Below are 21,378 nucleotides of genomic sequence, written 5' to 3' on the forward strand. Positions count from 1 at the left end.
TCAGAAAACGATGCATGCAGATTTCTGACTTTTTTGAGAAGTAGGGTTCCAGTTGGAGTTTGGTGTTCAGGATATTCCATCTGGTTTGCAGTGAAGTACCCTTTCCATCAAGCCCTAGGTATTCCAGTATCATTTAGAGAGAAGCCGACCTTACGTTTTCTGTCTATGGAGCCCCTGTTGGCTCAGTCGATGGAAAAGTTCCTCTCATGGCCAGACAAAGTAGGGGCTATCGGAGGAAGGATCGTTTTCGAATGAAGTGTCTTCAACAAAAATATACTTTCGATGTTAAGTCAAAGAAAATACCACAATATCCTAAAAAAATTGGTAAGTATTGAGTTGCAACTATTATACACTATATTAACTTTAAAAATAATATTACATTAAAACATCAACTCATCATTAAAAAAACATAAAAAATGTGTAACTTACAGACATAAAATAAAAATCTCTATTTCAAAATAATTGCAAAACATAAACAACATTTTAAAAAGCAATATTCCTTAAGCGTAAATAACACAAACATACTAATAACTAATTAATTAGAAAATCAGCAAGGTGATACACAAAATATACAAAAATACAATAACAACAAAAATAAATGAACAAAATCTTAATTAAATAATTTACATTAAACTACATTTTAAAATTCAAGCAAAAATATACTAAAACAACTTTTAAATATTCAAATAAAAGACAAATTTGACTTGGATAAGTAAAATTAAATACACCCACTCCAACCTGACCAACAGTGGGGAAGGTGTTTGATTTTGGAAGTGTAAAATGTATTATTCCAACTTCAATGTAAGCAAAAGTCAATAACGTGTTAGTCTTGGTAAGGGGTCAGATTTACTCTTCTCACTCCAATGTAAGTAACCGTGTGGAAAATGTTGGATTTACAATTCCTACACCAAATCTGAACAACAGTTCAAAGAGTTTTAGTCTTTAGAAGGGTCAGATTTACTGTTTCCTCTCCAACATCAGCAAAAGTAGGAAAAGTGTTGGACTTTGAAGGAGTCAGATTTGCTATTCCCAGTTCAACGCTGAGCTACAGTAGGTAAGGTTTTGGAATTTGAAGGAGTCAAGAGTTATTATTTTCACTCCAGTCTGAGCAACAGTAGGGAAAGTGTTGAACTCTGAAGAGGTCAGATTTACCATGCCCAAATGTTAGACTTTGGGGGGGCGAGTCCTATTTACTGTTCCTATTCCAATGTAAGTAAAAGTCGGGAAAGTGTTGGACTTCAGAGGGGTCAGATTTGTTATTTGCACAACAACCCAAGCAACAGTAGGGAAACTAGTAAAGTCAAAGGGTTACTGTTCCTTATCCAACGTAAGCCAATGTACAGAACAATTTGGACTTTGGAAGGGCCAGATCTATTATTCCCCCTCCAACATAAGCAAAATTAAGAAAAGTGTTGGACTTTGAACTGGTCAGATGTATTATTCCCATCACAACCAGAGCTACAGAAGGGAAAGTGTTGGACTTTGTAGTGGTCAGGTTTACTATTCTCACACCAATCTGAGCAACAGTATGGAAAGCAAGGAACTTTGGAGGGGTCAAATTTACTATTTTTGCTCTAATGTAAGTGGGAAAGTGTACTTTGGAGGGGTCAGGTTTACTATTCTCACTCCAATCTGAGCAACAGTATGAGAAGTGCTGATCTTTGGAGGTGTCAAATTTACTATTTTCACTCCAATGTAAACAAAAGTAGGAAAAGTGTTAGACTTGGAAAGGTCAGATTCAGGGGTGTCGCCCCCATCCCCGCCAGTAGCAGAAGTTGCAAACCTTTCACCATGAAGGGATAATAAACTAGGTTTATTATCCCTTCGTGGTGGAAGGGGTGGAGCCTTGGGGTGAGAAGAAGTGAGGGGAGTGCACTGTGCACTCCCCTCAGAGCGCATCTTTGTTTGGCCGGCTGTCTCGGGCAGGCCAAACACACATGCGCTGTAGGTTCTCTCCAGCCCAGCAATACAGTTGCTGGGCTGGAGAGAGCCTGCACGGGCTCCCAGTCTGCCTGGGAGCACCCAGCCATGGTGCTCCCAGCCAATCATGACGCTGCTCTGAGCAGCATCAGTATTGGCCGCAGGGCAGGCTGGTAGCCTGTGTCTGCCTGCAGCGAGACGTAGGGGAGGAGCAGCACGTTGAGGAGCGAGGTAAGTTTTTATTTTATTTTACTATTTTTTAAATTAATTTTTTGACTCGCACGCTGCCCCCCTCCTATGCGCACCGCCCCTGCCCCCCTCCTCATTAACGATGAGAACCTCGACTGGTCAGATTTACTATTCCCACTCAATGTAAGGAAAAGTAGGGAGCATGTTGGACTTTAGAGGGTTCAGATTTGCTATTCCCACTCCAACTCGAGCTACAGTAGGGAGATTGTTGAACTTTGGAGGGTTCTTATTTACTGTTCCCACTCCAACATAAGCAAATGTAGGGAAAGTGTTGGACTTTAGTGGGGTCAGATGTGCTATTCCCACTTCAATATGAACAGCAGTAGGGAAGGTATTGGCGTTTGGAGACATCCATTGTACTAGTCAAACTCTAAAGTAATCAAAGATATGGAAAGTATTGGACTTTGGAGGGTGTCATATTAACTATTTGCATTCCAGTCTAAGCAAACCTAGGGAAAGAGGCAGTCTTTGGAATGGTCAGATATACTATCCTCCAACGTAAGCAAAAGTATGCAAAGTGTTAGATTTTGGAGATGTCAGATTTACTATCTCACTCCAATCTGAACAACAGGAGGGAAAATGTTGAACCTTGGTGGGGTCAAATTTACTATTCACACTCCAATGTAAGCAAAAAGGGAAACTGTTAGACTTTGGAGGAGTCACAATTATTATTCCAACTCCAAGATAAGGAAAAGTAGGGAGTGTGTTGCACTTTGGAGCAGTCACATTTACTATTTCCACTAAAACATATGCAAAATTAGGGAAAATGTTGTGCTTCAGGGGTTTAGTTCACTCTTTCCTCTCCAACATAAGTAAAAGTAGAGGAAGTGTTAGACTTTGTAGGGGTTAGATTTACTATTTCTAGTACAAACCAAGCTACAGTAGGAAAAGTGTTGGGACTTTGGAGTTGTCAGATTTACTATTCCTACTTCAACACAAACAAACGTAGGGAAAGTGTTGGTCTTTGAAGGAGTCAGATTTTCTCTTCCCACACCATGATCCATAACAGTAGAGAAAGAGTTGGTAGTTGGAGGAGTAAGATTTACCATTTGCACACTTGTCTAAGCAACAGTAGGAAAAAAGATGGATATAGCTGTGGTCAGATTAACTAATCCCACACTAATATGAGTATTAACAAGGAAAGTGTTAGACTTTGGAGGGGTTCAATTTACTAGTCCCACTCCACTCCAAAGTAAGCAATAGTAGAGAAAATGTAAGACTTTAGAAGGGACAGATTTACTATACCCACTCCAATGTAAGCAAAAGTAAGGAAGGTATTGCACTGTGGAGGGGTCAGATTTACCATTCCTACTCCAACCCAAGCTACTCTTTTATGTTAGACTTTTGAGTTGTCAGATTTACCATTCTAACTGTAACATAATCAAAAGTAGGGAAAGTGTTGGACTTTAGAGGAATCATGTTTACTCTTCCCACTCAAAGGTAAGAGCAATATTTATATTTCAGAGGGGCTGAATTAACTATTTCCACTCCCACATAAACAACAGTAGGAAAGAAGTTGGACTTTGGAGGGGGGATCAAATGTACTATTTTCACTCAAACATGAGCAACAGTAGGGACTTGTAGTGGACAGATTTACCATTCCCACTCCAACGTAAGCAAAAGTGGCAGACTGTTGGATTTTGAAGGGGTCAGATTTATTGTTCCCACCCCAAAGTAAGCAAAAGTAGGAAAAGTGTTAAACCTTGCAGGGTCAGATTTAGTATTCTTACTCCTCTCTGAGCAAAAGTAAGGAAAGTGTTGACCTTTGGAGAGGTTGAATTTACTATTGCCACTTCAATATAAGCACAAATGGGGAAAGTGTTAGGCTTTGGAGGGGTAAGATTTACTTTTTCACATCAAAGTAAGCAAAAGTAGAGGGAGTGTTGGATTTTAATGGGTCAGGTTTAGGGGAGTTACTAAGGTTTGACGCAGTGCAGCAAGGCAACTTACTGCACTGCGCTGTGTCAGATGGAGAGAGCAGGAATGCACCATATTTACCAAGATATGGCACACTCATGCTCTCTCTCTATGTTTGTGAAGCCTATCTCAAATGCAGGCACCCTTGCGCTGTGATGCAAGGATGCTGTCTTACAGACAGAATTGTTTTTGTGCAGTAAGGGACGTCTTCCTGCACAAAAACAATACTCTGAGGCATTTTCCTCTTTGTACGTGTCCTGCTTAATGCGGCACATGTACAAAGAGGAAATAATGAGGAAAAATGTGCATATTTCTCCTCGTTATGCCTCTTTTGGGATGAGGTAGCATTTTGACTGATTCTCAGGTTTACTACCCTTAGTAAAACTGGAATGTGCCAAAATCGATCGGTGAATCGGTACCCACACTCCACCCATTGAACATCTTTCCAAAACAGAGTAACACAAGGCAGCAGTTTTTGCTTCATTGCATTACTCTGGATTTACTAAGACATGCAGAGCCGTGCAATGTGGCTTTGTGTGGTTTGGCAAATATCATTTAAACCCTTGTGACGCCTTTCTTGAACAATGAAAATGCAAGGACTTAGCTAGTTTTGGCCTTAGTATTCACCCTCCAACCTGAGAAAGAGTAAGGAAAGTGTAGGACTTTGGAGAGGTCAGATTTACTATTCCCACTCCAAAGTAAACAAAAGTAGTTAAAATGTTTAACTTAAGAGGAGTCAGGTTTACTATTAGCACTCTAAAGTAAACAAAAGTAGGTAAAATGTTTAACTTTAGAGTCATAAGTAAGAAAAGTGTTGCACTTTGGGAGAGTCAGATTTACTATTCCTGCTCCAACCTGAGCTACTGTGGGGAAAGCTTAGAGTTTGGAGATGTCAGATTTACTATTCTTGTTCCAACATAAGCAAAAGTAGGGAATGTTTTGGTCGTTGGAGGAGTCAAGTTTACTCTTCCCACTCCAAGGAAAGCAACAATAGGGAACTAGTTATATTTTGGTGAGGCTAGATTTAAAATTTCTATTCCCATGTAAATAACACTCCTACACAGTCCTGAAAACTGGACATATGGGGAAGTCCAAGGTGGTGTGCCTTAACCACAATGCTCTGCAAATCTCAAGCTTTGACTAAAAACACACCAACCGACCACCAGTTTGCACAAAATTACTGACTCACACAAATTGAGCAATAAAAATAAAGTACAAAACCACTCTGCAAGCAAATATGATAAATAAACCAGCAAATACACAACAACACTGGGTTATCAGCAACAAGATCTATCACATTCCTGAGGCAGACAAACCACACAGGTACACAATATGCTTACGTAACATTCACACAAATCACAAATATTGACAGCAGTTCCATCAACTAAATAAGTGAAATCACAACATTCCACTACAAAAAAATCACTTCCAATTCCTTTCATTTTAGAAATTACACGACGTTACCAGTTCAGATATAATTCTTTAGTTTGTAAAGATTTTAAATAAATCTGAGCTTTTCTTTTTCAATGTTGGCCAGTTTTTCCACTGCTCTAATTTGATTTGTCAGATATACATTTGTCAGATTAGATTGTGGTCCACATGATAGTAGGCCTGATTCACAAAGGGAAACTTACACTTCTGTGTACATTTACAATTGTTTGCTTTCACAAAAGTATTTTACTGGTAAACTGCAGAGTCTCCGCACATAAAAATATAGGACTACCCTATATCTTTATGTGCAGAGACTCTGCAGTTGTAATGATAGTACTAGTAACTTCCTTTGTGAATAGCAGACAGCCGTAAACCTCTGCAAAAGTGTAAGTTTAGCTTTGTGAATCAATACCAGTACATCCTTCCTTTTAGCCCAGAAATGCGTGACAATTCCCATTCTAAACAACCATACAAGACAGATATTTATTTAGTTAGTGTTAGAAACTGGGTTTCTGGTTGGCAGAGGTATGCAACCTGTCCAAGCAGGAACCACAGTCCTAGTCAGAGTAAGTTAGATACACATCATAAATTAACCTGTGTTCACTCTCTGTTAGCATGGCACAGAGCATGCAAGCTCAGCATAGGAGTTAATGTGTAAAATATATATGCAACACTTAAAACAGTAAAACAGTGAAAACACCACACAAAAACAACCTGCACTAGGTTAGCAACATATCTTTTGTGCCCTGTCTTAGATCATTGCCTTATAGGCCTCCCATAGTGTCACCACGGAGGATACTGAAGTGGTCATTATGAGTTCAGCGGTCTATTCCGTAGACAGTCAAAGTCACGCCCGCCATATGACCGCCAGTGTTAGCAGTCTGAAGACCGCCATATTATAACTGCTGGCTGCTTTTCACCACAATTTGGGCAGAAAGCTGCCAGCAGCCATACTGGTGGTCGGTGGTCTAGTGAAGGTTGCTCCACCGCCACGCCACATCACTACAACACCGCCTGTCGTATTACAACACTGTAAACATCATGGTGGTGTTGTGTTGGTGGGGCGCTGGCAGCGGAGCAAGTGCCATGGATCCCGTACCCTCCCGGACGACCACCGTGACCACCAGGTAAGGTGATCGTCCGACAGGGGTGGGGGGGTGTTGAATGTTGTGTGCGTGAATGGGGGTGTGTGTGTGAAAGGAGGGGGGTGTTGTGCATGTTTGTGTGTGTGCAAGTATCTGTGTGCTTTTGTGAATGTGTGTATGTGGAGGTTGGGGGAGTATGAGTGCGTGTATGCGGGGAGTGGGAGGGTGTCGTGGACGTGTGTGTATATGTGTATGAATGAGTGAGCATGGATGTGTGCGTGTATGTATGTAAGTATAGTGTATGCATGTGTTGATCAGGGGGTTGGGGGGTCAGTACGGGTACTCGGGGAGGGAGCTTCGCTGCTTGGGATGCAGGGGGCCTGTGATGGGGTCAGGGGATTGGGGAGTCCTGTGGTGGCAACAGGAATTTGAATTCCTGATGGCACTATCCTTTCCAGCAGGAATTTCATGGCGGGGCTACCTCCACAGAATCCCTGACGGAAAGGAAATTCGTAATACAGTGGGTGGTGTTAGGTGGACTGCTGGGTTGAAGGTGGTCAACCTTCGGCCAGGCGGTCCCACCACCCTGGCAGTACCGGCGGTGAACTGGCTGTGATGCCGCCAGTTCACCGCCGCAATCATAATTTGGCCGTCCTGCCCGCCAGGCTGTTGGCAGTCTGACTGCCACTGCCGGCGTGGCGGGGCAGGACCACCAAACTCATAATGACCACCTGAGTCTTTATTTGCTTGGAAGTAGAGTTCTGTTTCAACTCTGAGCTTGCGTACAATCATCTCATCCCTGAGTGTTTAGCCTCCATCCTCCTTTCCTTTCAGTCGATGTCCGTCCCAGGGAAACACAAAGGGGGGAATGATCAGGCACATCTCGGGCCAGATAATCCGCCCCCCAGATCATTCCTGCTTCTCCTGTCAGTGTAAAAATATAGTTTACCCTGGACAATACTTTATGCATCCTGGAGTAATAGGAGTAGCCCGTGTCTGCTCTAAAGGTCATTTAGGCGTAGGGTATCTGCAAATCGGGCCAAGGTTGAAGCTCTAGTGGAGGAGAGGGGTGGTAATTATCTATCTAGGGTTGAGGACATTCCATTGTTAAAATCTCCTCCTATAATATGGAGTGAGGACTCAGCTGCCAAGAGATTTTAGCCTCTGCATTTAGGGTAGGTTGTTCTAGTCGGGGGAGCATACACACTAATAATAGTGACGTCTTCTCTTCCCCATAAACCCTGGACCACTGCATAAGTCCTGTTAGGGTCGGTCCATGCCCTTGGTATTAAAAAGGTGGTGTCTTTCGGCCCAGAATTGCCACCCCTCTTGTGTCGGAGGTGAATCCTGCATGAACAGGCATAATATAGGCATCTCTAGCCATAAATTGACAATTAGTTCCTCTCAGGTGGGTCTCTTGTAAGAGATGACATCTAGTTACTTGGGTCTAATGAAAGTGGTTACCAATCCCCACTTGACTTTATTGCCTAACCCATTAACGTTCCACGTACAGATGGAGTGGGTCCCCGGGTCAGAGGCAATGGTATGTGTCATGTCTGGATTCCTGCCTAACAGTGCCCCTCTTATTGATAAGAGTTTGTTTATGGACAGTGCAACCTTGCCTGACAAAACATGAAAAGTGATAAGAAACACAGTAAGAACAACAAAATAATGTCAAATCTATTCCCCCTCCCTACCCCTGCCCACTGTGAGCGTTCATCCACATAACTAACTATGGTAACTATGTCGCAGGACAAAGCTGGAGAGGTCTGTTGCCCACCCAATCACAAATCGCAAACTCTAAGTAAACTAAAACTTGTGCACTAGGATGTCATCTACTCCAACTCACAATGTCTGTACTTCAACATTATTAGTAACTGTTTCACCACTGTCCAACATTTACACCAGGCCTGGGTCCTCACTTTACTTGTACAGTCTTTTCTCAGTTAATCTCTCAGCACGCACACCATTCATTCACTCAATAAAGAGAAACAGGTAGAATGGTTCTCCTTCATGAGCCATCACCATGCTGGTCTTGACCAACCATGTGGGCCCACGGGGTGGGAATTTTCCCTCCCCAAAAACCTTAAGGTTCTGTGTTGTCATCAGTCCTTATAGTCGTATCAGTAGTCACCAGTACAGATTGTGTATTCCATCTTGTGCCAGAGACTGGGCCATCCTCTCTTGCAGTGGAATCTCTTTCTCCATCCATAGTCAGGCAGGTTGCTATTCCTCCATTATTTTCATGCCCAGGATTTGATTTCCTCTGTCTTGATCTCCCTGTGTCAGATTCAGAATAGTGACTTTCCAGGCGTTCAGTTCCAGAAGGTTTTAGCGGAGTCTTGTCTCAAGCCCACCCCCATTCTTCCTATTCTGGACCTATGCTTATGTTTAGAGGTCCAAGTTTTGGGCCAGGCTCCTGCGTCCTTCCCTCAGGTATCACTGGTGCTGGTCTTGAGCAGTCTTTCCTCCAACCACCCCATACCTCTTCTGGGGTTTTGAAGAAATAGGTTTTCTTCTGGAAAATTACCTTAAATTTGGCAGGAAAGAGAAGCATTGTTTCTGAACCTCTCTTGATTAGTCAGGGAAGAGCATGATGGTGAATAAGTCATATTTTAATGTATTCAGTTAGCGCACTTCTTTAAGGATCACATCTCCGGCATGAAAGTTCAGAAAGCATGCTATGAGGGCTCTTGAAGGGGCACCAAGTGAGGGTTTTGCTGCTAATGCTCTATGAACCTGTTCTATTATGAAACAAGTGGAGAAGTTAACAGCGGCAAAGTGGGTACGGATCCATGTCTTGAGAAAGGGTGGAGCGTTAGCACCCTCCACTCCTTCTGGAAAGCCTACAAAATGGATGTGGTTGCGTCATGCTACGTTTTGGGCATCCTCGACCGTCTAGAGCAGGTCTATAGTAGTTGCTTATGTCCTTCCCTTGAGAGTGAGCGGTGTCTTTAAGTTCTGTGATTCTAGCTTCCATTTCTGGCACTCTGTCTGCAACATTCCGAAGATCTTGCCTTATAAGTGAGACTTACGAGATTACTTGCCCTACTTTAGTTTGTAGGGCTGCCTTGGATTGCTGGACGGCCATCATTAATTCTGCATTATCTGGTAGGACATTTCCTGAACTGTCTGAGGAGGGAGTCTCTATGGCCTTAGTGTATCTATCTATCTTCCCTTGATCAGAAGGTTTGGTTTCCTTGTCCTTGGCCATACTGTGAGCGCCCACTGGGAGGATCTCACCTACTCCCCCACTCGTTTTACCACAACTGACACTCACTGATGATGCAGGCTTAAGGATTATTCGAGATTCTCACCTCTGGGCTCCCCATCAGCATCTGAGGGTCTGGCCTTCCAATAGGTTAGTATAGACCCAGCTGGCAACTGGGAATGCGGGTCTCCCTTCCCCCCTCACTCCTTCATAGGAGATATCTGTAGGTGAAGGCATGCTTACTATGTCCTGACAGCAAGCACTCATGTCTGCTCATCCAGTGTACCCAGCCCCATCCCGTACTCAAAGAGGTATGTCTCTCAACTGGGGGCCCAAGTGGTGTATCAGGTAGTGCAGCAGGGTTCGAGCACCAGCGTGTGGGGGTGGGGGCATGAGGAAAGGGGGAGGGCACCCACTCAATCAGGTCTCCGACAAATGTCTTAGAGATGATTGTAAGGTGCTCCCCTTATCCTCCGCACAGCGTTCATCAGAGTCTGCTTACTGCTGTTTCTCAGGCCACTACTGGGCCTCACAGCCATCTACAGAAGCCCTGCAGGCCCCGAGTACCTGGTTCCATGTCCTCTCTGCCACAAAGAAAGACAAGTGGGATGGTGAAGGAGGGGCACCCCTCATCAAAGCCCCTTTGGCTAGCCCTTCTGGGTGATGCTGCTCTCAAGGGCTCTCAGGGACACCTCAATTGCTCAGGCACTCTGAGTTCTGGCTGAGCACTCCTGGCAATCAGGCACGGGCTTTGTTCTTCATCTGTCTGTTACACACAGCTTCCGAGTCGGGGAGGTGCTCTTTCCTTCCAGCTGCCAGGGCCGTCATGTACAGGTGATCGCACGCTTTGCCATCACGTGGGTGGTCCGCGGTCCATCACACCACCCCCGTTCCTGAGGAGTCCTGGTGGAGTGTCTGGCCCCCAAGTTGTCAGTGCAATCCACTTTTTTTAGCCGGCATCTAGGTTCAGCCCCTATTTGCTCACACCCTCGCCAGGGAACGCCATTTTGTTTAGGCTGTACTCAGGCCAAGTTTCATTTGCCAGCTCAGGGCGCCTCCTCGATTAGTGACTCGTCTCTCCGGAGGGCAGAATGCATTCTCGAGGCAAAACTGGGCAGAATTAAGGGGTGATGAGACTAGGGGGGTCAGGATTTAGGCAGGATTCTCATGGGCTTGCATAGAGCTCAGCCCCGGCACCTCTAGTCCTCCATCTTGTCAGCAACGCCTGAATTAAATATGATTTTATCAATGTTTACTGATAACATGTACTGGTTGCTTGTGTATTTTTTATGGATTTATGCCTGGCAGAATGCGTACTGTCTGGATAAAAAAAAACTCTATCATTGATTAATTATGTGCAGGACTTTCTGCTTCACTATATATACATTATAAATGAGCTTCACTTGAACAGCTGTTTTGTGTTGCAACTTTATAAAGGAGGCATCTTCAGGGTTACAATTTAAAATCTAACTTCACCATCAGTTGTGATTTCAAATTGTGGTTCCTGAGACAGAAAACTTGGGGATCCCATCTCTTCCCAATTGGAAACTACACCTATAAAATGTAATAATGCAATCTCAGTGTTAACCTATAGGAGAGACAGGTCTTGCAGTAGTGAAAAATGAACAGTTTTTCGACTACCTGGACATTTAAAACTTAAAAGTACATGTCCAACTTTTTAAATGCACTGCACCACGCCCTTCAGGCTATCCAGGGCTTATCTTAGGGGTGACATATGTATTAAAAAGGAAGGTTTGGGCCTGGCAAGTGGGTGAGCTTGCAAGGTCGACATGGCAGTTTAAAGCTGCACACACAGACACAATTAATGCTGCAGACCCACTGGTAACGTTTAATTTATAGGCCCTGGGTAAAGTGCCCAGAGTACTAAAGCCAGCAAAAAAGAATTCAGCAAAAAGTGGAGGGGAAAGGCAAAAAGTCTGGGAATCACCGTACAGAAAGGGCCAGGTCTAAGAGTTACTTTCTCATGAGTCCTTTCGGGTGTCACAATGAAATATTAGAATAGGTCAGTAGCCTGTCACTACTTGCTGGTTCTTGTTATTACATCCTTTGTAAACTACGATGATCTTTAAACATGTGCAATGTGATTTCACAGAACGTGTTAAATGTACGCCAATTATAACTGTGACAAAAGGCTACATATTTTAGCACAAAAGCCATTACATTTCTTAGCAATTGTAGATACTTATGAAATGTTTCATTTTCCCAGAACTCTGTATCCTGATGGATTTCCAGAGGAATATTCATTTCTGGCTACCTTCCGAATGACCGGAAATACAGTTAAAAAAAACTGGAGCATCTGGCAGATTTGGGATTCTTACGAGCGTGAGCAAGTTGCGGTGAAAATTAACGGCCAAGCAAAGTCCATTGAATTTTTTTATAAAGGAGTGGATGGGAGGCTTCATGCTGCACGGTTCTTCAATTTACCCTTCCTGTTTGATTCCCAGTGGCATAAAGTTTTAATCAGTGTGGAAAATGACAGAGTGTCACTCTTTATCGACTGCATCAACATTGAAACAATAAACACAAGTCCCAGGGCTACAGTTAACGTGGACGGTTACACTTTACTAGGCAAGCTGAAGAGTAACCCACAGATCTCAGTTCCGGTGAGTTTCTTAATTAAATTTTTTATTTGTTCTGTTACAGACTCAGTTTTTTTGCAAACGTTTTGCTTTTCTCTTTTCCCTCTTTATTTTTAACAAAATGCAAAAAAAGATTGTTTAATTTGTGTAATTGTTGTTTTTACTTATGGTTACCCATATAGAATTGTTATCTTTTAAGTACTTTTTGCTTAAGGGTGTTTTCTTGTGCTTCATAAAACCACAAAGGTAAATAAATGGAAAATAAGAAGGATTCTTTTTCTCACTTAATTTATTTGGTTCAATGATGTCATGTTACTACCAAAGATATACTTTGTCAGAATTGCTTTTAGCATTTTGCAACTTAATTTATAATTAAAACAACTGCCGTTATCCAAGAGTCCCCAATAGTAATGGGACAGTTTTTTCAGCGTTAATCCTACCTAGTGGTAATTACTCAGGCTACATTTCAGATTATCATTTTTTCACAGATAAAGTACTCTAGACAGAGACCAGCCACATGCAAATCAGACTTGATCTTGTTCCAGTAGAAACAGTCCAGCCCATCTGCCAGTCCAGGTCCCTTCAAGAGGGAATCACAAGCAACCCCAGACCAGTTTATGGCTGTTTGAACCTTGACAGACTAAAAAGTAGTGGGGTCAGCAGGCAGCCCTGCTTAAAGTCACAATTCATGAACATTTTCCTACTTCCTGAGGTATCATTTCCAGTCTTCATCCCTGACTGAAAGATCGATGCGTAGTCGACAAAAAGCAAATAGGAAGGTTAACTGCCCTCGTGGTGCAGGAAGAGCACTTTGTTTCCCTAAGTGTGAGGAGAGCACTACATTTCCATGGTAGTAATTGGAGCACAGCGCGGGAGAAGCACTTTATGAGCATCTGGCCTCGAGTGCTGAAAATGTGCTCCGGGCCATGGTGGCTGTGCCCCCCCCACACCATGAGAAGTCAGGGAGCTAGCGCATTCAAGCACTCTCCATGGAGTGCGCCTGGGGCACAGGAGAACTCTTGGTGGTGTCCTTGGGGCACAGGCAGGGCCTCCCTTTAGAAGGATCACCTCTGCTACCCAGAGGAGGGGAGGAAAAATGGACAGGCTGGCCCAACGAAGTGGGAGGCCCGGTGCTGCCCCAGACATGGTCCTTGGGAGGAATGCCCGGAAGCTGCTAGCATCTGCAGTTGCCTCAAGAAAGCGGGGGTCTGTGGACGGAGAGTGCAGCTTTGTGTCGGGACCCAGGAAGAGAGGTCCTCCCACTGAAGAGAAGAGCCGGGCCTCCTATAGCCCCCATGAATGGGATAACACCCCTGTAGTAGGAGAGGCGAGGTTCCTCAGGCACGAGAGGCTGGGCGCGCCTCTGTTCTTCACCTGGGATCCTCTAAGTTGGTGGCTCATGTAGCAGGCTGGGGTGGCAACCCGCTATGGAGGTCCTTGGTTCTGCCAACGGTAACCCTGCATCGCCGCAGGTGCAGGAATCGGAGCGCAGGAGCTCTGAGATTGGGACATGGACATCCCCGTTTTGCCCTCATCATTTCTTGCTTGATGTAGGTGGCAGATCATACTCGCTGGTTCTGGTGAGAATATTGTAAAGTGAGATTTGCATTTCTTTTTAGTGCTTGACATATACAAGAGGGGAATAGTTCATGGGATGATCCTTTATGATATTTTCTTGGCCTCTGATGATGTGTCTACTGTGCCATGTGCATTTTTGGTGATGTGTCATGTTAAGCACATTCATGATAATGTTTTGGCAGTTATGATCATGTGTTTACTATGCAAAAACAGCAGATGATGGAAGGAATGCAGAGCAAATCAAACATTCACCTCCAGTCACAGATCTGGGTTTAATCCATCAGTTTTTTTGCTTGCCATGCCATTCCAGTTTGCACCCAGCCGTATGCAAATCAGTCTTTACCCTGTTACCGATGGGAATAGTCTATCCCGAACTGCCAGGCCAGGTCCTTTCTGAACCAGAAACAAGCATCCTGGGACAAGTTTCAGGGTATCACCCTTCATCAGCCAGGCTAGCTTGAATCTGGTGGCATAGCAAGCACAGGACCCACGTCTGGGAATACCCTTCCCACTCAGGGCAACAAATGCAAAAACGACAGATGATGGACAGAAAGCAGAGCAAATCAAACATTCACCCACAGTCACAGATCTTGGGGTGATCCATCATCCTTTTGTGTTGCTAAAGTTGCCCTAAGTGGGAAAGGTATGCTCAGACAAGGGTCCCGTGCTCACGTGCCACTGGATTCAAGCTAGCCTGGCTGATGAAGGTTGATACCCTGAAACCAGTCCCAGGATGCTTGTCTCTGGTCCAGGGAGGACCTGGCCTAGCAGTTTGGGGTGGGCTGTTACCATGAGGAACAGGGTCATGGTTGATTTGCATATGACTGGGTCCGAACTCGGGTGGCATGGTGAGCAAAAGAATGATGGATTAAACCCAGATCTGTGGCTGGGGTTGAGTGTTTGCATTGTTCAGCTCTCCATTATCATCCTTTTGTGTTGCTAAAGTTGCCATAAGTGGGAAGAGTATGCCCAGACGTGGGTCCCGTGCTCACTGTGCCTCTGGATTCAAGCTAGCCTGGCTGATGAAGGCTGATACTCTAAAACTGGTCCCAGGATGCTTGTCTGTGTTCCTAGGAGGACCTGGCCTGGCAGTTTGGGCTACACTGTTTCCTTGAGGAACAGGATCAAGACTGATTTGCATATGGCTGGGTCCAAACTGGGGTGGCATGGTGAGCAAAAGAACAATATATTAAACCCAGATCTGTGACTGTGAGTGACTGTTTGCATTGTTCAGCGTTCCATCCATCATCCTTTTGTGTCGCATGTGTTTTACTATGGCATGTGCCTTTTGATAATGATGACAACCTAACTACTGCTTTTGTTGCAGGATAACCAGTAACCTATGTATTGTATGTGACTACTGCTGGCTTTGCAGAGTACTAGTAACTGAGTAATGTTCTGACAAGTGCCTGTGTAGCCGAGTATTACTGACATGTTCTGTTTGGTCCAATGATGTTTTATGCAATACAGTTTATTTTTATATAAATTGGTGTTGTGTTTCATTTGTAGTGTATGTATTGTGTCACATGTGTTGTGTGTGTTGTGCAGTCGCTTTAAACATTACCTCTGGGATAGGCCTGACTGCTCATGCCTAGCTACCGAGGGGGCGAGCAGGGGGTTATCTTGGGGGTGTAACTCCCTCGTCCCGAATACAGTGAGTGGATTCTGCCTGGCTTAGGTGCATAACGTAGCCAACCAGAAACCCCATTTCTAACATAAGGATAAAAGGCTATCCAGTTTAGAATGAGCCCTTACTGGGGACTCCTTTGAAGGTTGCTTCTCTGTGGCTATCCACTTTACTGCCTTCTCCTTGACTACTTTGTGTTTGGTGATTGGATTAATAAATGTGTGCCTATTCTGTAGTATTTGGCAATGGCTTCACTATGATCTGAAACTGCATGTTTTTTGTAGTTTCATTGAGTTGAGTTCAAGTATCAGAAGGCAAACACCAGCTCTCGCTTCACTATTATACTATATGTTCTGCAGTGCTAAAAAAGTATGAGAAACCAAAGGCCAGTGTCAAAATGATGGTCCACCTCTCAGACCCCCTCAGTGACCATCTTTGGAACTTAAAATATAAATCCACCAGAAACTGCTGAGTTATGTCTAATCCTCTGCTAAAAATGCGGTAATAATGCAGTGGATGTGAACAGTACCTTTAAAATTTCAAGTAAGATGTATTTTATTTATGGATGTGTGAGATTAAAATGTTACTTGTGAGGGTGTACCAGGCTGCCAACATCACAAAAACTCACCTATGGGGAAAAGCGTTTATTAGAGATTTTTCCAGAAAAGTATGTTTGGCTCGAGAATTCAGCAAAAAGTTCTGCAAAAATTTGGAATTTTCATACTGCCAAATTGAACATTCCTTACACTCAACGCGACAATCACAGAACTACGCCCATGAAGCCATTGCTCAGGCTTTTTACAAAAATCAATTAGGTATTGGTAAATGGTATAAATTGCTCCAGGATGCAGGGCCAACTAAGACAACTTTTGGTCTAAATAGCCAACATGACAGGATGTAAGGTAGAGGTGCAGCAATGGAGAAAGCACAATGAGGCATCGTATAAAGCACTTAGAGGGGCAAACTTTAAAAGAATCGCCCTATTCTCTAAATGGTTGTTGTCTTATATCCCCGCCAGGTTAAGAGAAATGTACCCAGAGACATCAGGGTTTTGCCCACGCTGTCAAACATCCCAAGGGGATTGGATCCATATGTGCTTTTCATGTACGTTTTTGGCAAAGTACTGGGAGCAGATTTTTTAGAGGTTGAGTACTTGGATAGCCCATGTGATTGCCCAAAGCCCATTGGTGGCTCTTTGGGTTAGTACGCAAATTACAAATCAACCTATTTCCTCGAGGCAAATGCTGTTTGCAGGCACTGTAATAACCTTATCACTCATTCTTCAGGCATGGAAATCACCAGTCCCCCCGACATATGCATTATTGGAGGCGAAAATGGAATCCACCATGGTCAAAGAGAAGTTGTATGCCCAACGGATAGGAGCAATGCAAAAATATCTAGGGATATGGGCAAAGATGTTTAATTCAGAGGTAGATCAGGTGGCGGGGAGGGCAAGTTGCGGTGGCAGTTTAAAGAGGTTGATTTATGAATACCGTGTTCTAATAAATATGTCTAGCAGTAAAGTATAGGTCATGATATAAGTTGGTTGGATGTAAGTTGGATGAATATATGTAATGTAAGCACCACCTGCTGAATAAAAAAAAAAGAAAGGGGTTCATCTTTGTTAGTTTTATACTGCTCCACAATATTTTTTAATCAAATAAAATTACCCATCAAAATCAGCAACCTACAAAAAAAAAAAAAATTACAGAGAATTCTGCAAAAAGAAGGTTTTGTGGATTTTCTCCTCCACAGTGTACTTTTGTGGGATTTTTCATTCTTTTTTTAAACTACAAATTTCTTGAAGTTTCTAAGTTTATACACAAATTCTTCTGCCTTAGCACTGTAAACCATGCCACAAGTCCAAAGTGATCATATCATATCTCCAGAGACAATCAATGTTTCTTTTCGTTACCATCATGTCCATAGCAATTAACAGGTGCATGGCCCTGGACCAACCCTATTTATTCATTAGTCCTGAATATTGCCATTTTGGAGTCCATTTTGATAGGCCGCCCTACTATCTGTGCTAGTGTAGGATGAACATGAGTCAGTAGCTCTGTGTCACTGGACAAGCCTATATTGTGTGAAAGAAGATGCCCTGTTAAGTTCTGGATATAAGACAACATGATCCACTCTGCTTCTGGCTCAATCACCAAGGTGAAGAGAAGTGGGGCGGGGGACAACCCTGTCCAGCTGTTTGTGCATAGGAAAGGGGTGAAGCACCCCATTTACCCATACTTATACCCAGATGATGAGTACTATTTCCATGCTATTTCAAAACGAGGGTGCCGGTGTTCATGCGGGTGAGGACCTAGAACATAAATGGCCAATGGATCTATTCAAATGCTTTCTCAGTATGCAATAGGACTAAGGCACTAGGTTCATTTAGGTTCTCTGCTCGTGTTAGTGGCAGCTGTCAGCATCACCTGCAATGATATGTGACCCTCCTGGGTGTAAAGACATTTTGGCCTTTTTAGGGTCGAGGCTGCATTGCATGCGCTCGCGCCTGCGTATCGCAGCGAGACGCTTTAGTGTTTAGAAAAGGGCTCGGAGCCCTGTCGATGTCACATCAGTGTTTTTCATTGGTTCGTGGGCTTGCCTAATAAAATCTGGTTGATTTCATTAGTCAAAGGCATGCATACGTCATGCCTTTTCCGGTGGCTAGCCCTCATCGAGCGCATCGACCAAGTACAGAAAACATGCGAGGCTCGCTGTTTTATGTCTAACTCGTGGACTACTTTTTCTCTAATTTACTAGCGCGATCTCGCTTGGCAGAAGTCGAGCACTTTACATAATTAATTGCACTTTTTCAGGTTACGTATATAAATGCACTTTTGCCGACAGGTGAAAAGTTGGGTTAGGAGTTTACAACGCTATCAGCTCTAACATGAGCAAACGCGAGACCCGTTGCATTGCAAATGCTTGTTGTACAAGGGATCGAATCATCCCGACTAGTCTGCTAGCAAGTATTGTAACCAATATTTTGCTTTCAGTATGTATGAGTGAAATGGGCGGATGCAAGGAGTGGTGAGTCAGCTGTTTCTGGAGTTTCAAGGTTCCCCGTGGAACTCATGTGGTAAGGAGCCATTGTGCAAGGCCTCCAAGGAGGACATCATGGAAGTGTAACTTTCAAATAATTGCAGTAAGAACCTGAAAGGCCCCCGTGTTTCCCTCGTCTGCATTGTGGTAGTGGCCTCCAGAATCTCTTCCTTCATGAATGAGAGATCTAGGGTGTGTTTCCACAAGTTGTGGGTATAATTAAGTTTTGTATAATGGGCTTTGCTTTTTTTGCACATTGGCAGTTCTCTTGCTGCATAAGAGGTGAAAACTTTAGCAATTTGTTGGGGATATGTTTTCACCTACTAATGATGATTATGAATGGAGGCTATCATTAATAGTTTGATATATCTGTTAGCCAAGAGTTTCCCCAAAAAGTCCTCCATTTCATAGATTCTAAACAGTGTAGTCACCAAGAAGATTGGCCGAGTAAAGCAATTTCAGAACGAATGTATTTCCAGCAGTCAGCGTTGCCAATGAATGTTTCAGGCAGTTTCTTTCCTAATGTTTGAATACTGGCTTCTAGTATTATGGTTTCCATTTCTCTGCCCCTCTCTATGGGGAGTCGCAGCAAGGTATTGATGGCATGAGGGAGGGTGAAAGACTCAAATTGCTTGCCTGTCCACAGTTGAAGGTGTGGGCTTGACATACCTTTTTTTGTTTTACATTATTGTGATAAGGTGTCACTAATAGGGTAAGTCATCTGTTACCCTCAGAGATCGACTTGGACCTTTTTGACTCAGACAGGAGTGTGAAGTCATCTAATCAGATAATATGAACCTATAATCATCAAATATAAGATCAAATAATTAACATAATCAATTGGAGTCAGTAATTTAAAAACACCATGACTTATGTGGCTATGAATCACCACACCAGTTTAGTAAAGTTTAAACATTTAGGCCTTTATTATAACATTGACAGTAAGTGCCACCTACCGCCGCGACCGCCAAAAGACTGTCGCCACGGCTAACATTCATCAGCCAAAATATGACCACAGCTGGATTTCCGCCACAAGAAGGGTGGAAATCCGGCTGTGGCCATACTGGCGGACGGTGTTAAGGTGGTGCTGCTACCATCAGCAGTGCCACGCCAGTAGACTGCTGCCAGACATATTTTGTCAAATAATACGGCCTGGCGGTGTTCTGCTGGCGGGCGCTGCTGGCGGTAGCAACGCCCTGTCCCGTCCCCTGCCCGAAAGACCCCCTAGATGCATTTAAGTCTGGTTTTCAACAGGGGAGGGAGGATGGGGGGTGTTGTGAATGTGTGTACGGATGAGTGCATGAATGAATGGATGCATGCGTGTACAAATGTGTGTATGCCTGTGTGAGTTAGTGTGTGAATGACTGGTGTGTTCCTGCTCTTGTGTGTGTGTATGGAGGGGATTAGAAGGGGGGAGTGTGGATGGAGGGGGGTGTTTGGGGAGTGTAAGGGTGTGGATGGGTCTCCTACTAGTGACAGGGAAGGAATTCCCTGTCACTGGTAGGGCCTACCGCCATGGTTTTCATGACGTTACGAACGCCATGAAAACCATGGAGGTAGGCAGGGTAAAAATGCTGCCAGTGGTACAGTAGCGGCTGCCGCTTTGGAGATTGTTATCTCCAGCCCGGCGGCTGCTAACACCATGGTGGTCGGTGTGGTACATTGGCGGGTTGGTTTCAGCCGACCAGCCAATGTCATAATGTGGCAACTCAGCATAAAACTGGAACAGAACTCAGAAAATGTAGAACTGACTTACACCACCTAAAACTTTGCTATATTAAAGTCTCAAAAGTTACTAACTAAGCCTCTATTGCAGTGGTTCCCAAACTTTTTCGATCCCCGGCTCCTTTGACCTATTGGCCGTGTTGGCCACGGCTCCCCATTATGTTACTTTTTTTTGGCGGGTGGGGGAACGTAATCCCAGCCTGTACCTGTACCTACACTATTTACAGTTTGACTTCTTTATTCTCTCGTTCAGGTTCCTGAAAAACATTTATTTAAAACTATTTCTTTTCTTTTGTCATAGGGATATTATTAATGGTACTCTGGCGCCCTCCGCTGGTCACAATAATTAATGCAGGGGGTTTTGTTTCCAAAACCACGGTGAAAAGCTACGGATTAAAAGCACCTCCGAGTGGTTTCCAGACTGTGTGCGGCGCCCCTGGCTAATTTTGACGGCGCACCAAGGAGCCGCGGCGCACAGTTTGGGAACCACTGCTCTATTGGACAACACTATGAAGTGATTTAGTGTGCAGCTAATAATGCATCAGCTACACTTCAGATGTATCTTTTCACATTTTCTGCTCCTAGGATTGGGTTACGCTGTCACTCCTCTCTTGTCTCTGGTCATCAATTTCCGTATAAAAATTACATTTAAGCAATGTGGAAACATAACATGTGCTTTCTGCCAAAACTAGAACTCAAGCAAAAACAAAATATGCAACATAAAAATAAAGCATTGAGCACTGAGGCTCATAGTTTAAATATAACAATTTTTAGCGCACGGAAATGTGCAACACATGCAGTAAAAGCAGGACATAAATTTCCACTGTGCGAGTCACACAGGATATTTGAACAAACATTAATTTGCAGGGTTAGCATATGTTTAAACATCGTGTCTCTGTAATATTACTAAAGCGTGAGGCCTTTTTAACTAATGCTAAAACATGAAGAATAAAACATTTCATTTTATTTAAACCATTAATCTTTTAGTACATA

General features: G+C 43.7%; 1 protein-coding gene and 1 long non-coding RNA gene across 2 annotated transcripts in view; one reads left to right on the forward strand and one right to left on the reverse strand.

Moving 5' to 3' along the window:
- The window catches only part of COL9A1 (collagen type IX alpha 1 chain), a 297,653-nt gene that overhangs the window by 61,613 nt on the left and 214,662 nt on the right, over positions 1–21,378 (forward strand). The window contains exon 5 of the mRNA XM_069235721.1: positions 12,041–12,437. Within this exon, the coding sequence (XP_069091822.1) occupies positions 12,041–12,437 (397 nt within the window). The remainder of the gene's footprint in view (positions 1–12,040; positions 12,438–21,378) is intronic.
- Positions 1–21,378, reverse strand: part of LOC138296525 (uncharacterized) — a 112,388-nt gene that overhangs the window by 28,573 nt on the left and 62,437 nt on the right. The gene's annotated exons all lie outside the window — the stretch shown is intronic.

This window comes from Pleurodeles waltl, chromosome 5 (genome assembly GCF_031143425.1).
Source record: "Pleurodeles waltl isolate 20211129_DDA chromosome 5, aPleWal1.hap1.20221129, whole genome shotgun sequence".
NCBI lineage: Eukaryota > Metazoa > Chordata > Amphibia > Caudata > Salamandridae > Pleurodeles > Pleurodeles waltl.